The sequence below is a fragment of the Pelmatolapia mariae genome, linkage group LG23 (assembly GCF_036321145.2).
Source record: "Pelmatolapia mariae isolate MD_Pm_ZW linkage group LG23, Pm_UMD_F_2, whole genome shotgun sequence".
Classification (NCBI taxonomy): Eukaryota; Metazoa; Chordata; class Actinopteri; order Cichliformes; family Cichlidae; genus Pelmatolapia; species Pelmatolapia mariae.
The window spans coordinates 33,406,772-33,422,662 of record NC_086246.1 but is presented as its reverse complement, the minus strand read 5'-3'; the positions used below and the strand labels follow the sequence as shown (position 1 = coordinate 33,422,662).

General features: G+C 41.8%; 1 protein-coding gene across 1 annotated transcript; it reads left to right on the top strand.

Moving 5' to 3' along the window:
• Positions 1 to 730: 730 nt before the first annotated feature.
• On the top strand, positions 731 to 15,425 carry LOC134620339 (protein NLRC3-like). Its single transcript, XM_065469713.1, has 9 exons — positions 731 to 828; positions 6,112 to 6,190; positions 6,353 to 6,581; positions 6,742 to 8,065; positions 8,123 to 8,563; positions 9,237 to 9,410; positions 12,053 to 12,226; positions 14,680 to 14,726; positions 14,902 to 15,425. Exons 1-9 carry the CDS (start codon positions 740 to 742, stop codon positions 15,423 to 15,425), a joined length of 3,081 nt encoding a protein of 1,026 aa, XP_065325785.1. The 5' UTR covers positions 731 to 739.
• The last annotated feature ends 466 nt before the right edge of the window (positions 15,426 to 15,891 follow it).

The window sequence follows — 15,891 nt, the reverse complement described above, 5'->3', positions numbered from 1 at the left end:
GATCTTTTACTTTCTACAACACACACAATACACAAAAAAGCTTCTATGAAACGGAATCTTCCAAAATGTACTTTAACTTGAAAATGTACCAAGTAGGTAGTAGTAATGAGTTAACATTCAGTCCACAATTATAGATGAATATGAGGTTCTTAGAATGAATTTTAATGAAACATCTTGTTAAAACTATAACTCTGTTTAATAGGGACATGGTCATTAAAAGCACTTGATGCTGCTCTCTACTGCATCTGTGCAGAGATTCAAAAAGGAAAAAAGAAAGTTTCTCTTCTTTAGTCACATTCAATTCTCCAACATGTTTAGACAGTGGATCCTCTTTGAATCCTGGATCAGTTTGAAAATGTTGTTCACACATCTTGAATTGACTTAATGTTACTTGACAGAAGCTTCGAATCAGAGTGAATCAGTGTCTGTCATTAAATGTATTGTGTGCGTCTGTCTGTGTGTTTTTGTGTGTGCTGGGCTGCTCCTTCATGGCTCCATCTAGTGGACTGATAATAGAAGTAGAGCAGCTGATGGCAGCTTCCTCTGCCTGACACTGCTGTCTGACTGCATTCAGCTGACACTCAGATGAAGCGGAAAAGAAGCAGTTGATATTTGGACAGCACATATTATGGAAAGGAGGATTTCAGATGATGTGCAAATGAATGATTTGTGTTTCCTCTGCAGGTGAAGGTAGAAAGTGTGTGTGAACAGATGTGGATGTGAATGTGAATTCAGCAACATGGATCACTGTGAGGTCAGAGAGGAGGGAGTCCCTCCCTCTAAAACCACTATGTGTGGGGAACATGGGAGCCAGACCAAAGCTCAGAGGTGAGATGCTCATCTCTAACTGTCCATGACTCTTCTCCATGTCACAGCTCAGCACTCACATCACTGCTCCATCATTATTCACAGGAACCAACCTGGACTTCAATCCAGTGAATTTAGAACACACCAACTCTCTGCTATTAGTGACTTTGAACAAATTAACACCTTGATGTTGTTGGATATAAACTGCAGTGCAAACATGTAATTCCCTCAATCCCATTTAAACTGACTCTTTAAAAGTAGCTCTTTGTTTCCGAAGAACTGAAAACCCAGTTTGGCAAACAGAAAGTGATGCTCATGCATTTTTTTTCCATTAATCATGTTGTACTGTATGTTATAGAATGTCAGAGAGGGGTTAATTCTCCACTTAAGTGAAAGAAAACACTAAGTTTCAAGTGCAGAAATGACTTACTTATAAAACAGCGTGAACATCATTGTTAGTGGGGTTTTTTTCTTTTAATCTTCTGAAAAAAAGTAAAAAAAAAATTCTCATGATTGATTATACTCTAAACTCTGGCAACATTCTTTCAAATCTAGTTTTCACAGGAAACAGCAGCACACTGCTGTGTATGACTTTAATGGTAATGGTTTTCTTTCAGGAAATAGAAACAGAACATGGTTTGTTTTCTAGAGAAATCAAACATGAGCTTTTCCAGTCAATCAATAGTCTATATAAATATTTGAATTTGTCTTCAAACAAAAGTGTGATCCAGATTTTATCTGAAGTGATTCTTGATCATTTCCTGACATTACAAAGCAAAAATTAGTCCCAACCAGGCACTCTCAATTTTACTCCACTCTGAAAATCAAACAAAATTGACAATTTCATCTACATGTCCATTAAAGTCTGTTCCAATCACAACTCTATTTAACCTGGAGATACTCTTTACCATTTCATCCAGCTTACTCCAGACTTTGTCTTTATTTTCTGACTTATATCTACTTGTGGGGCATATGCGCTGAGATTACCTCCTTGCCTTACTTTTCTCTGGTCTCCTGCCCACACAATATATCTTCCTTCATTCTCTCCATCATATAAGCCAGCTCTATTTTTTTTTTTACCAATCATAGTTAATACATTTAAAGTCCTTACTCTTGTGGTGGCAGATTTCTTTTCTCATGTATTAATCACATATTTAATCATATCAATTTGGTATAGCAAGATCCCTCCTGTCACCAGTTTGCATGCATGTAGAATGTTATCACAAGTCGGCCCCAGGGTTTATTGTACCTTCACAGAGGGTCTATTATAGACTTGAAGATCTCCAGACATCCTGCTCTTAGGGAGGTGACGGCCAAGCAGAAAACAAGGTCATAATTCTCTCTGTGAGGGAAGAGGTTTTAAGGATGGGGCTGATGGTATAGCCTCCCCGTGACAGGGGCCAACATGTAAGAGTTTGTGGAATGTCTCTTTCTGTCTCTGTATATAACGTGCAAGGGCGGTGGCCACGATTCAGAGATCACCCTGGTGTTTGACTGGGGTGGTTCTCTCCACATTGCAATGTATTAATTAAACCACTTCAAATCGAACTCACTGGGTGTGTTGCAGGTTATTGTTAAAATTTCCACAACACTCTCACGTCCACCCTCCGGCCTTACCTTCTCTCTCACTGCCTCCTAACATGCCTCCCCTGTCTGCTATTCCTTTGTCTTCAGCCAGCAGTTGCACAGTTTTGACTGGCAACCTGTGGGCAACAGCATCGATGGTGCTTGTTGTTAACCTGGGCTCTGACTAATGGAAAATCTGGAAATGGAAATCTGAATTTTTTAGTACAGTTTCTTACACAGATATGAGCTTCCAAAAAGGCACATTCCACAGCTTTGGGAATTATGGAGGCAGCTCTCTTAGAAACTTTGCAGACTTGATCGCTTTCCCCTGTGCCTCCCCGAACATAGTACTCAGTTCACTATTGCACTGCAGTTCAGTGAGTTCAGTTTGCAGCATGGTGGGGAGATTCCACATAGCTGAGAAGGGTTCTGCAAACAGCTGGGAAGAGTCACAGAATGCCTCAAAGTCACCAAATCACTATTCAAACTCTCATTGCAGGTTTTCAGTAGCAGACAGATGAGTTTTGCATAGTCTCAGTTTTGTGGCGAATCTTTCACACTCTCATAGGCTGCTGCGATGAGCTGTCTAAGGCATGGCAGCTTTAGATTCAGAATTTTTAACTCATGTGTAATGTCCACAAGGAATGCCAAATCCATTATCCAATTTGGATCATCCAACTCAAGAACATCCACTTTTCCAACTTCCATGAATTTCTTGGCTTTAGCTCTTAACTCAAAAAATCTCCTCAACACATGCCCCCTCCTGTGCTAATGCACCTCAGTCAAGTACCATACAATCCCTCAATTTCCTCCAAAAACGCCCTGAACCTGTGGCGTTGTAAACCTCTGGACCTGATGTAGTTGGAGAGTTGGAGAGGAACAATATGAGGGAGGTCTGGAATGGTGTGAAAACCATCACAGGCCACAACACCAAGAACAGCACAGTGGAGGGGACTGTGGAGAAGGCAAACAAACTCAACAACTTCTTCAACAGGTTTGACCAGCCCACAACCCCCCCACCCTCACCTTTACTACAGAGCCCTCTCCCTACTCTCCTACCTCCCTCGCTTCCCCCCCTCCCTGACACTCTGACACCCCCCTCCTCCAACCCCTCTCTCAACAGCAGGACATCTCCCCCCTCCTCCTTCCAATCATCTCCCAGTGTCACAGTGGATCAGGTCAGGAGACAACTGAGGAAGCTTCGCCCCAGGAAGGCAGCAGGCCCAGACAAGGTGTGTCCTAGGATGCTAAACGCGTGTGCTGCTGAACTTGGGGAGCCGCTACAACGAGTCTTCAATCTCGGTCTGCAACTGGGGAGAGTGCCCACCCTATGGAAGACATCCTACATTGTCTCGGTCCCCAAAAGGAACCGGCCCAATGAGCTGAATGACTTACGACCGGTGGCACTGACGTCACATCTTATGAAGACTCTAGAGCGGCTCTTCCTCAACCTCCTCTGACCACAGGTACAACATGCCCAGGACCCACTACAGTTTGCATACAAGGCGGATGTCGGAGTGGAGGATGCCATCCTGTACCTCCTACATAGAGCCCACTCACACCTGGACAAGGGAAAAGGCACGGTCAGGATCCTGTTTCTTGACTTTTCAAGTGCCTTTAATTACCATTTGGCCCTGTCTGCTTCAGGAAAACTAAAGAGGATGCAGGTGGACCCCTGCCTGGTCACCTGGATCTCAAACTACCTCACAGACAGACCACAGTACGTCCGGCTGAACGACATCACATCTGACACTGTGGTCAGCAGCACAGGAGCACCACAGGGAACTGTGCTGTCCCCTCTTCTCTTCACCCTGTACACCTCTGACTTCTGCTACAACTCTGAATTATGCCATATTCAGAAGTTTGCAGGCGACACAGCCATCATGGGGTGTATCTGGGATGATCAGGAAGAGGAGTACAGAAGTCTGGTGAGGAACTTCGTCACATGGAGTCACACAAACCACCTGCAACTCAACACCTCTAAGACCAAGGAACTGGTTGCGGACTTAGGGAGGTCCAGAGCAGGTCTACTGCCAGTTCAGATAGAGGGGGAGGAGGTGGTCAACACATACAAGTACCTCGGGCTGTGGGTGGACAACAAGCTGGACTGGTCATGCAACACGCAGCACCTGTATAAAAAAGCCCAAAGCCAACTGTACTTCCTCAGGAGGCTGAGGTCTTTTAACATCTGCAGGAAGCTCCTGAGGATGTTTTACCAGTCGGTGGTTGCTGGAGTACTTTTCTATGCTGTGGTGTGCTGGGGGAGCAGTACAGCAAAGAAGGACTCATCTAGGCTGGAAAAACTGATCAGGAAGGCTAGCTCTGTGGTCAGCATGAAGCTGGACACTCTGGTGACAGTGGCAGAGAAAAGGACACTAAAGAAACTGCTGGACATTATGGACAATGCTGGGCATCCTCTGCACACAGCCATAAACAACCAGAGGAGTCTGTTCAGTGACAGGTTGCTTCTCCCAAAGACAAGAACGAACAGACTTAAAAACTCCTTTGTCCCACACACCATCAAACTGTTTAACTCCTCTCTGGAGGGGAGATGGAGGGGAAACAGGAGGACAAAGGAGGGGGGGACAACTAAGCTGTAGTGCCTTTTCACTGTGCAATACTTTTTGTTAATATCCAACGGTACAATAGACTCACAATACATGAAATGTGCAATTCCCTTGTATTCTTATTCCTATTTATTCTATTTATCCCTTTTGTAAACTCTGTATTTATATATGTGTATATATGGTATATTTCTGCTCACATCCTGTAACTTCTGTCGGTGCTGTGCTATTGGAAACCGAATTTCCCGGAGGAAACCACCAAGTTTTATCTAATCTAATCTAATCTAATCTAATCTAATCTAATCTAATCTAATCTAATATAGTTTATGCATTTTAGGATTTACACAGTGCATGTTGATGTAAACGGCAGTGTCATGGATAGCGCTGTGTTCCAAAACACACCTAGCTGCTCAATTGCAAAGAACAGCTGCAGAAATATAACTTTAGCTTTGGTTTGGCCAAACATGCAACACAAACTCAGCAACTTTTCTGTCAACTCTGTGTGAGCCAGGTGTTTCTGACCCCTGCTTTGAAGTTTACCCAGGATATATATTTTGAATTTTTCTTCAGTAAATTAGAAGAAAACAGATCAGACATCCAGTGTACCAATATGCATTCCCATTCCAATATCTCATAGATATTAAATTGGTGCAGTTTACTGAAAATATTAGATATGCCACAATACTGTTAATGTTGGTTATTGAAAAAGTGTTCTTTAAAGAAGAGAAGAGATTGTGGCATTTAAAATTAATGTAAACTTGATTTCACAAGTTATTGTACAAAAGAAAATAATCTGAGGTTGTCAGAAGAGAGCTACTCACAGTCCATGACAGATATGCCATGACAGATATGTCATGGACTGGTTCCTCAGTTGCTTGTCATCTGTACCACACTAATCAGCCTGGTTTGGAAGGCTGATGGTAAGGTGCTGGAAGAGAGATTGGTTGGTTATTGGATGTTAGATAATTTTTTTTTGGTTTTATACTGACTTCTTCTTATTCACGTGTTATTGGAGCACTGTAAGTACTTGAACTCAATACAAAATAGCTGTTGATTCTCAGAAGGACTAGTAAACTTTTACAACTATAGGGAATCATCTGAATCACTGTCTTCAAAGGTCACTTACTGAATTTTTACTCTGTGCTTGAACTAATTCTTGATGATTCCTCCACAGAGTGGACCAGGAGAGCTCAGAGGTTCCCAGTGATCAGTCTGCCCAGCAGAGTCAGACACACCTGGACTCCATAATTACGGTCTGTACATGTACAACAACTACTTTTACATCTATTCTGTTCACAGTCATCTCCATGCTGCTCTTTGTAGACCAGTGGATTGTCAGTGTGTCCAACATGGATCTAATGTTTGGCTCCATGACTTCAGTCTGATTGGGTCATTCATAAATTATTCTGTTCCAGCTGCTGGAGGACAACATCATCACTTTTGTGAAGAATGAGGTGAATATGATTCACAAAGTTCTGAGCCAAGATTACCCAACATATTTTGAGAGTGAGAGGGAGGAAGAGGAGGGGTTGGAGGATGAGGATGAAGAGCAGAGGTGGAGAAGCAGAGAGGCATTTGTGACGATCGCACTGAACTTACTGAGGAGAATGAAGAAGGAGAAGTTGGCTGACAGTTTGCAGAACAGTAAGAGGATTTCTCAAAAATTTAAACTCCTGAATGAATGGGACATTTAATAATCTCTCAAGAGATGGACCAACATGTAGTCAAATGAACATGTCTTAGAGAAAAGAAACTGGACCGTCCCTTTACAAAACGTGAACTGATAATCTGCTTTTTTTTTCAGAATATCTTGCATCAGTTTGTCAACGCAAACTTAAATCTAATGTGAAGAAGAAGTTCCAGTGTGTTTTAGAGGGGACTGCTAGAGTAGAAAACCCAACCCTTCTGAATCAGATCTACACAGAGCTCTACATCACAGAGGGAAGAACTGCAGAGGTCAATGATGAACATGAGGTCAGACAGATCGAAACAGCATCCAGGAAACAGTACAGACAGGAAACAAGAATCAGAAAAGAAGATATATTCAAAGCCTCACCTGGAAGAGATAAACCAATCAGAACAGTGCTGACAAAGGGAGTGGCTGGCATTGGGAAAACAGTCTTAACACAAAAGTTCAGTCTTGGCTGGGCAGAAAACAGAGCCAATGAAGACATCCACTTCACATTTCCATTCACTTTCAGAGAGCTGAATATGTTGAAAGAGGAAAAGTTCAGCTTGGTGAAACTTGTTCATCACTTTTTTACTGAAACCAAAGAAGCAGGAATCTGTAGCTTTGAAGACTTCCAAGTTGTGTTCATCTTTGATGGTCTGGATGAGTGTCGACTTCCTCTGGACTTCCACAAAACTACAATCCTAACTGATACTAGAAAGTCCACCTCAGTGGATGTGCTGCTGACAAACCTCATCAGGGGGAACCTTCTTTCCTCTGCTCACCTCTGGATAACCACACGACCTGCAGCAGCCAATCAGATCCCTCCTGAATATGTTGACTCTGTGACAGAGATCCGAGGGTTCACTGACCATCAGATGAAGAAATACTTTAGGAAGACATTCAAAGAAAAAAAGCAGGCCAGCAGGATCGTCTCCCACATCAAGGCATCACGAAGCCTCCACATCATGTGTCACATCCCAGTCTTCTGCTGGATCACTGCTACAGTTCTGGAGGATGTGCTGAAAACCAGACCGGGAGGCAAGCTTCCCACAACCCCGACTGAGATGTACATCCACTTCCTCGTGGCTCAGGCCAAAGTGAAGAAGGTCAAGTATGATGGAGGAGCTGAGACAGATCCACACTGGAGTCCAGAGAGCAGGAAGATGATTGAGTCTCTGGGAAAACTGGCTTTTGATCAACTGCAGGAAGGAAACCTGATCTTCTATGAATCAGACCTGACAGAGTGTGGCATCGATATCAGAGCAGCCTCAGTGTACTCAGGAGTGTTCACACAGATCTTTAAAGAGGAGAGAGGACTGTACCAGGACAAGGTGTTCTGCTTCATCCATCTGAGTGTTCAGGAGTTTCTGGCTGCTCTTCATGTCCATCTGACCTTCATAAAGTCTGGGGTAAATCTGCTGGAAGGACAACAGAAGACCTCTATATGGTCTAAATTGTTTGCAAAACAAGATTTAAGAGAAGTAGAATCTGCAGTGACATTTTTCTACCACAGTGCTGTGGACAAGGCCTTACAGAGCCCAAATGGACACCTGGACTTGTTCCTCCGCTTCCTTCTTGGTCTTTCACTGCAAACCAATCAGACTCTATTACGAGGTCTACTGACACAGACAGGAAGTAGCTCACATTCTCATCAGAAAACTGTCCAGTACATCAAGGAGAAGCTCAGTGAGGCTCTGTCTGCAGAGAAAAACATCAATCTTTTTCACTGTCTGAATGAACTGAATGATCATTCTCTAGTGGATGAGATCCCACGGTACATGAGTTCAGGAAGTCTTTCCACAGATAAACTGTCTCCTGCTCAGTGGTCAGCTCTGGTCTTCATCTTACTGTCATCAGGAAAAGATCTGGATGTGTTTGACCTGAAGAAATACTCAGCTTCAGAGGAGGCTCTTCTGAGGTTGCTACCAGTAATCAAAGCCTCCAACAAAATCGTGTAAGTATATTTGTGCTCATCCTTTAATTTTTTTAAATTCTTCCTAATGTAGATTTTAATTATAGAAAAGCTTCCATGAATAATTCAAAAACCTGAACAGTGTGATGGTAAATGGATTGGTTCTTATATAGTGCTATTCTACTCTGAGCACTCAAAGTGCTTTCTACAACTTGCCTCTTTCACCCATTCACACCAATTTTGCACATGCACTTTTTTATGCCCTTTTTCAGTAAGTTCTTTCAATCTAACATTTACACACATGCTGGCTTCAACTGAGCAGACTGGCCAAGCAAATTACATTCGTTATGTTGCGAGGCAGTTTCTGTTGCCAGATCTAAGAAAATTCTCTCTCGCTGATTCTTTCTCCACCTCCTCCACAACTTTAAGTTTTTCTCTGAAAACATTTATAATTGGTGTTTTTTTGTTTTTTCTTTGGTGGAGCAAACTGTTGCTACATCTTCGTCTGTTGTTAGTGCGCAAAGCTCAGGTTTGTCTTTTTTTTCTCTCTGCTATGATGGTATTGTAGTTAGAGAGGAAAGAAATGCTACAGAGCCTCCTGTGCCGCTGGGTTTGTTTTTCTCTGGGCAACCAGATGTCATAAATTGCAGTGGATCAGTGCTAATCATTCATCATTAAACATAATTTAATCTGACAACAATTTTTTTTTCTTCAGAATGAGTCTCTGTAACCTCTCAGAGAGAAGCTGTGAAGCTCTGTCCTCAGTTCTCAGCTCCCAGTCTTCTAGTATCAGAGAGCTGGACTTGAGTAACAGCGATCTCCAGAATTCAGGAGTAAAGCTTCTATCTGCTGGACTGAAAAATCCACACTGTACACTGGAAACTCTCAGGTCAGGATTCAGACTTTACACTTTTGGTAATTTTAATCCTATTGCCCAAAAAGGCTGTTTTTCACAGAATTGCCGAGTATGAGTGAATTATTTGTATCTCAATTTCTGCCTGGAAAACTTTTCCATATTCACTTTTTTAGTTTTTAGTTTGTAAAATGACTCATGAACATGACACTGGAGAAAAAAAAATCTATCTAATGATTTTTCATGTGCTGTTTGGTGTAGAAATGCGCTTTTTTATCTACTTTTGCTTTCTTTTCTTACTGGAAGAAAGAAAGTGTCCAGAATCTATGTTTTTAGGTGCCTAATAGGCATTAATAAAAATGACTGCAAATTGAACATCTTAAATACATGGCTGTATAATATAGTGAATTACACATATACTGAACAAGCATAAGATACAGTCATTACTAACTTGCTTTGTAATGACAACAAAATTATCATCCTTCCGGCACACAATGGTAGGTGAACGGTTTTGCTAAACTAGAAAGAGTATCATGAGAAATTTTTATCACCACTCAGTGACAAAAATACTTTTTGAACCCCTGAAATGAGACCCAGGAAGTGGTTACAGGAAGAAGGTAATAGACCTGTCTGAAGCAGTTAGAAAAATACAATGCTATTCACTGGACCTCATAGAGATATCAGTGTGCACCGTAAAAAAAAAAATCCTAAAAAACCAGTAATATTCCGGCATCTGGGGCGCCAAAATAATACCAGAAAATAACTTTCTCATGAAAATACGGTTATTTTCAGTAATGACAATACAGTTTGTTGCCCTAATTTTACATGGGATTTTGCCTTTTACAATTGCTCTTAAACATTAAATTAGGAACATTTTAATGTGATTAAACAATGAAATTACCTATAAACAAGGTCAATGAATGTGGCAATATGAATAATAATACTTAAATGTACAGAAATATATAGTTAACAGTTGGTTTAAACAATAATGGATTGCATTCATATAGCACTTTTTGAGACCCTCAAAGCGCTTTACAATTCCACTTTATAATTCCCCTCTGGCCATCACCAGTAAGTGGTAGGTGAAGTGTCTTGTCCAAGGACACAACGACCGAGAGTGTCCGAGCCGGGGCTCGAACCGGCAACCTTCTGATTATAAGGTAAACTGCCAACTCTTGAGCCACGATCGCCCTAAATAACGATAATAATAATAATTATATGATGTAAAAAAAGTTTACAAGAATCATTTTATATATTTTTCCATAGCATTACATTTGAATTTAACAGTTCAATCTTTCAAATAACGGACAAATATTTGTGAAATTATGATACATTTGTGAATGTATTTTAACAATCTAAATATGCATATGTACAGACAAATACATTTACAGCAGTAGAAATGGGCTTCCTCCAAAGGGTGGCTGGCCTTTCCCTTAAAGATGCGGTGAGAGGTTCGGCTGGGAGGGGTTCAGAGTAGAGCCGCTGCTCCTCCACATCGAAAGGAGCCATTTGAGGCAGTTGGGGCATCTGACAAGGATGCCTCCCGGGCACCTCCTGGGTGAGGTGTTCCATGCATGTCCCATCGGGAGGAGACCCCAGGGCAGACCCATAACATGCAGGAGACATTATGTCTCTCAGCTGGCCTGTTCCCCTGGACAAGCTGGAGAAGGTGGCTGGGGAGAGGGAGGTCTGGGCTTCTCTTCTTAGGCTGCTTCCCCCACGAAATGACCCCAGATAAGCAGATGGATGGATGGATTATTAATTCATGTACTAACAGAGACTTAATGTTTAATAATCCACATTTCATTGTTTTACTCTTTGGTGCTGTTAAGGATACTGTGTTGTTCATGATAATCACATTTTGGTGTGAGTCTCTCATCTCAGAAGGAGAGAGTAGGGCAAATTAGTCATCATCTGAGGATTTGGCCTGGAGAGTCCACAGGTATAGTCAGTAAGGCCAGAGGAGCAGCCACTGCCCAAAACTGTGGACTTACACATTGTTTTTGTGTTTGTCTGTCTTTTTTAAAAGTGAACACAGAGAAAGGTGCATCTTCACCTCCAGTTGTGCTTGTTCTCTCTAACCTCTCTCCTCTCAAAAATAAGAACAAAATCCACATTAGCACAGAGTAGGTTAATTAGATCATTCAAGTTATGTTTTCAATTTTTAATTTTGTTTGATTTTGCTTTGCGCCTGCTAAATTCCAATATATTGCAATTAAAGTCTAAAATTTGTCTTCCCATCAACTGCATTACACCCAGTTAGTTACCAAGTGCACCAATCTAGAGGGGAGGTGCTATTAACGGTCAAGAACTGCAAGAACTTGTGTTTTGCGGAGTGTATGACAATACACAGTTATAACAGTTATCCTGCAATAGTCTTATGCTGCTGGGGCCTTCCCATGATGCACAAAGGGAGGAATCAGGGTCACCTGATCCAGAGCTAATTATATGCTTTATCAAAAAGGAAACTTTTAAACCTAATGATGAAAGTAGAGATTCTCAAAACTGGGAGCTGGCTCCAAGGATGAGGAACCTGAAGGCTTCCTTTCAGTACTCAACCACCAGTAAACTAGCAGTGTGAAAGCAAAGTGCTTTATTGGGGTGATATGGTACTGAAAGGTCTGAAGAGCCTAATTATTCAAGAACTTGTATGTGAAGACTGTTTTGTGTTTCTGTAGTGTGTCAGGCTGTCTGATCACAGAGCAAGGCTGCAGTTATTTGGCTTCAGCTCTGAGCTCCAATCCCTCCTGTTTGAGAGAGCTGGACCTGAGCTACAATCATCCAAGAGGCTCAGGAATGAAACTGCTGTTGGCTGGACTGAAAGATCCAAGTTGGAGACTGGACACTCTCAGGTATGGATGAGAATTTCTAATAAAGGAGGAAGAGCCGGAAACATTTTGTATCCTTCACTTAGTTCATGTGTCTTTCATGCAGATGTGACATGAGGAGTCGCATGTACAGTGACATTTTTTTCCTTTTCTCACAATAGAAATGCTAGTCTAGTTGAAAAATAACAAGCAAAATATATGTAGGTGCCTCCAAGCAGAACAATAATGATAATAATGAAAGCTTGTTTACTTCCCCTTAAAATTCCAATATTTGCAAGGAAAATGCATTTGTGGGTTGAGCAACACAGACGAGTATGCGGGTTGCTCTCATGGAAAAACTTGCCAGATCTCGTCTGCCACTGCCAAGCGGTTATTCTGTTATTGATTCTTGTTTGGTGTTTTTTTGTTTGTTTTGTTTATTTATTGTACTGAAGTCTAAAGAAATATTTTCTATTATTGGTAATTTAACCGTTTATTTAATTTCCTCTGGATCATCTGGGAGAGAGCTGTCAGTCATATCGTCCAGTAAACCTTCACCTTCCTTGCTGTAGGTTGGACTTATTCCCAGTGGATGAGAGGGTTGCTTGTTTAAAGTTATGTATGTCCATAAGTGGCATGTGGGATCGGGACACCTTAGAAAATAAATAAATCAGGACAGGACACCTTAGAAAATAAATACATTGATTATTTATTTTGTAATCAGATAATTGGACCCGTGGCCATATAGTCTGGACACTTGGGTGACGAGAAGTCAACTGTGAACTGATCACCACCTGGTGGTGAGTTGGATTGGCTAGCACTGCAGGATGCTGAGCAGGACTGGTAAACCTTGGTCTAGAGGATGTGCACCAACTATAGGGGATCACAATCCCCAGCTTCCTTGGGAAAGTCTATGCAAGTTGCTGGAAAGAAATCCATAAGTTGAACCTTTATGCTCAGTGTGATTCTTTTCAGGTTGCGAAATGCTGGACCACCTTTTTGTCCTCCATCTATCTATTCTCCTCTACTTCTCCTTTTAAGTAGAGGAGAATAGGGTGGGGTGCTGGAGCCTACCTCAGCTATCATAGGTCAAGATGCAGGTTATATCCTGGACAGGTTGCCAGTGTGTCGCAACCATGTGCACTCACATTCACACCTATGGGCAATTTAGAATTACCAATTAATCTAACCCCACTTATTACATGTCTTTGGACTGTGGGAGGAAGCCAGCGTACCCAGAGACAATAAATGAAAATGCAGGGAGAACATGCAAACTCCACACAGAAACGCCCAGGCCAGATGAGTCAAACTCAAAACATTCTTGCTGTGAGGCAACAGTACTAACCACTGCACCCCCATACTGCCAGCTCTTTATCCTCTCAAGTATATTTGAGGGTCCATGGGAGTTTGTTCAACCAGTCTACATGTATTTTGACATGTAGACTGACTTGGACTTGGAGAAGGCATTCAACCATGTCTTTTGTGTGTGTGTGTGTGTGTGGGGGGGGGGGGGGGGGGGGTGCTTTAGGAATATGGGGTGTCTGGCCAGAGCCATCTCTGTAAAGCTGTTGCAGGAGCTTGGGCCACCTTGCCACCAGAAAGTCGGATTCATTATTGGTGGGTTGTGGACTCCACCAGGGCTACTGATTCTATTAATTATTTTTATCGTAGCTATGTGGTGGAAGACTTCCACTTTAATGGCCTCAAAATCTTATCTATGCTTTTTGTAGATGATGTGGTTCTGTTGGCTTCATCAGGTTCATTTATAATAAATAATAATAAAAACTGAGATTAAAACAGTGGGAAGACTTGAGAATTTAAAATTCATAACTCATGAAGGCTACCATGTTTTATCCACATTACCAAAATTCCTCACCAAAACAAACATGCCTTTAAGTTTGTTAAACACCACCACAGACTGTACAGAGCTTAGAGATAGGGGCAGGTAGACCAGATGTAAAAAGGAAAAAAGTAATTCCCCACTTAATCTGGTAACTGTTTTTGCCACCCTTATGAGCAAGAACTAAAGTTAAGCATTTCCAATAATTATTGATCACATTGATATGGAGGATTTTTGGCCCACTGTTCTTTGTAGAATTGTTTTAATTCTCCAACATATTGTCAGGTTTATGAACATTAATGATCAAGCCAAAGTATCTAAATAGGAATTCATTCTAGACTTTGACTAGGCAACTCAAAAACATCAATCTTTTGTCATTCGACGATGGATTGATAACCACTGCATTGACAGTAAGGAGAGCATTTCAAGTGGGGGACAGTCAAAGAAGGTCAAACCAGATTTTATTGCTGTAACAAGCAATCCAAAAATCCAGTCCAGATCATCAGCACGTTGATCCACATATGGATTGACGTGTATTTGTGAAAATGTTGGACTGTTCCTTTATCAGTGTCAAACAGTATGTGTATGAGAGCGATGTAATGTCTATGTGTGCATGCTGAAAGAGACTGTGCTGGTCTGACCCCCCTCCTCCTTTCAGGATGGAGCCTGCTGGAGTCCAATGGTTGAAACCAGGTCTGAGGAAGTGTAAGTGTGTTTTTAATTTGATTCATGAAAACAAAGCAGCACACATTCAACCATCTTCAAACTGTCACATCACTCATTCACATCTCTGATGTCAGGAGTCATCATCAAAGTGTCAATCAATGAACAGATGATGGATCAATAACTGCAGCTGGATTGTGTTTGTTCTCTCCATCAGATTCCTGTCAACTCACAATCGACACAAACACAGTGAACACAAACCTCAAACTGTCTGACAACAACAGGAAGGTGACACGTGTGACAGAGGAGCAGTCATATCCTGATCATCCACACAGATTTGACTATGAGCCTCAGCTGCTGTGTAGAAATGGTCTGACTGGTCGCTGTTACTGGGAGGTCGAGTGGAGAGGAGAGGTTCAAATATCAGTGAGTTACAGAGGAATCAGAAGAAAAGGATACAGTGATGACTGTTTGTTTGGATACAACGAGCAGTCATGGAGTCTGTACTGCACTGATGATGGTCCTCGTTCTGTATGGCACAATAACAGAAACACGCTCATCTCCTCCTCCTCCTCCTCTAACAGAGTAGCAGTGTATGTGGACTGTCCTGCTGGCACTCTGTCCTTCTACAGAGTCTCCTCTGACACTCTGATCCACCTTCACACCTTCAACACCACATTCACTGAAACTCTTCATCCTGGATTTTTTGTCTGGTCTGGTTCCTCAGTGTGTCTGTGCTGAGTTGAGTGTAAAGAAGGTCCTCTTGTTAGAGAAACTCTCTGACTGTTGAACAGATAGTTCAGTCTGTACGTGTCTGTCTCTTTCACTCATTTCCAAATTCATAGATTCAATCAGTTGATGTATTAAACTGTTATAAATGATTACTTGTAAACTTCTTCCTCTTCAGTCCTTTAAAGATGGAAGCTACAATTATTCCAGGATCCGCATGTTGTTTTTCTGTCTTTTTTCACTCAAACTTCACAGTGAATATCAGATTTTCTGTGCGCAGAGACCGTGCCAGCAGTGCACAATTGCGCATGCGCGCAGCTTAGAGGGAACATTGCCTAGCACTGAACCCTGTGGAACACCATAATTGACCTCAGTGTGTGAAGAGGACTCTCCATTTACATGAACAAATTGGAGTCTATTAGACAGATATGATACAAACCAGTGCAGTGCAGTACCTGTAATACCTACAGCGTGCTCT

Coding starts and splice junctions, on each gene's coding strand:
- LOC134620339 (XM_065469713.1), top strand. CDS start 740: ATGGATCACTGTGAGGTCAGAGAGGAGGGAGTCCCTCCCTCTAAAACC. Junction 6,191..6,352: donor ACCTGGACTCCATAATTACG/GTCTGTACATGT, acceptor ATTCTGTTCCAG/CTGCTGGAGGACAACATCAT. Junction 12,227..14,679: donor TGGAGACTGGACACTCTCAG/GTATGGATGAGA, acceptor TCCTCCTTTCAG/GATGGAGCCTGCTGGAGTCC.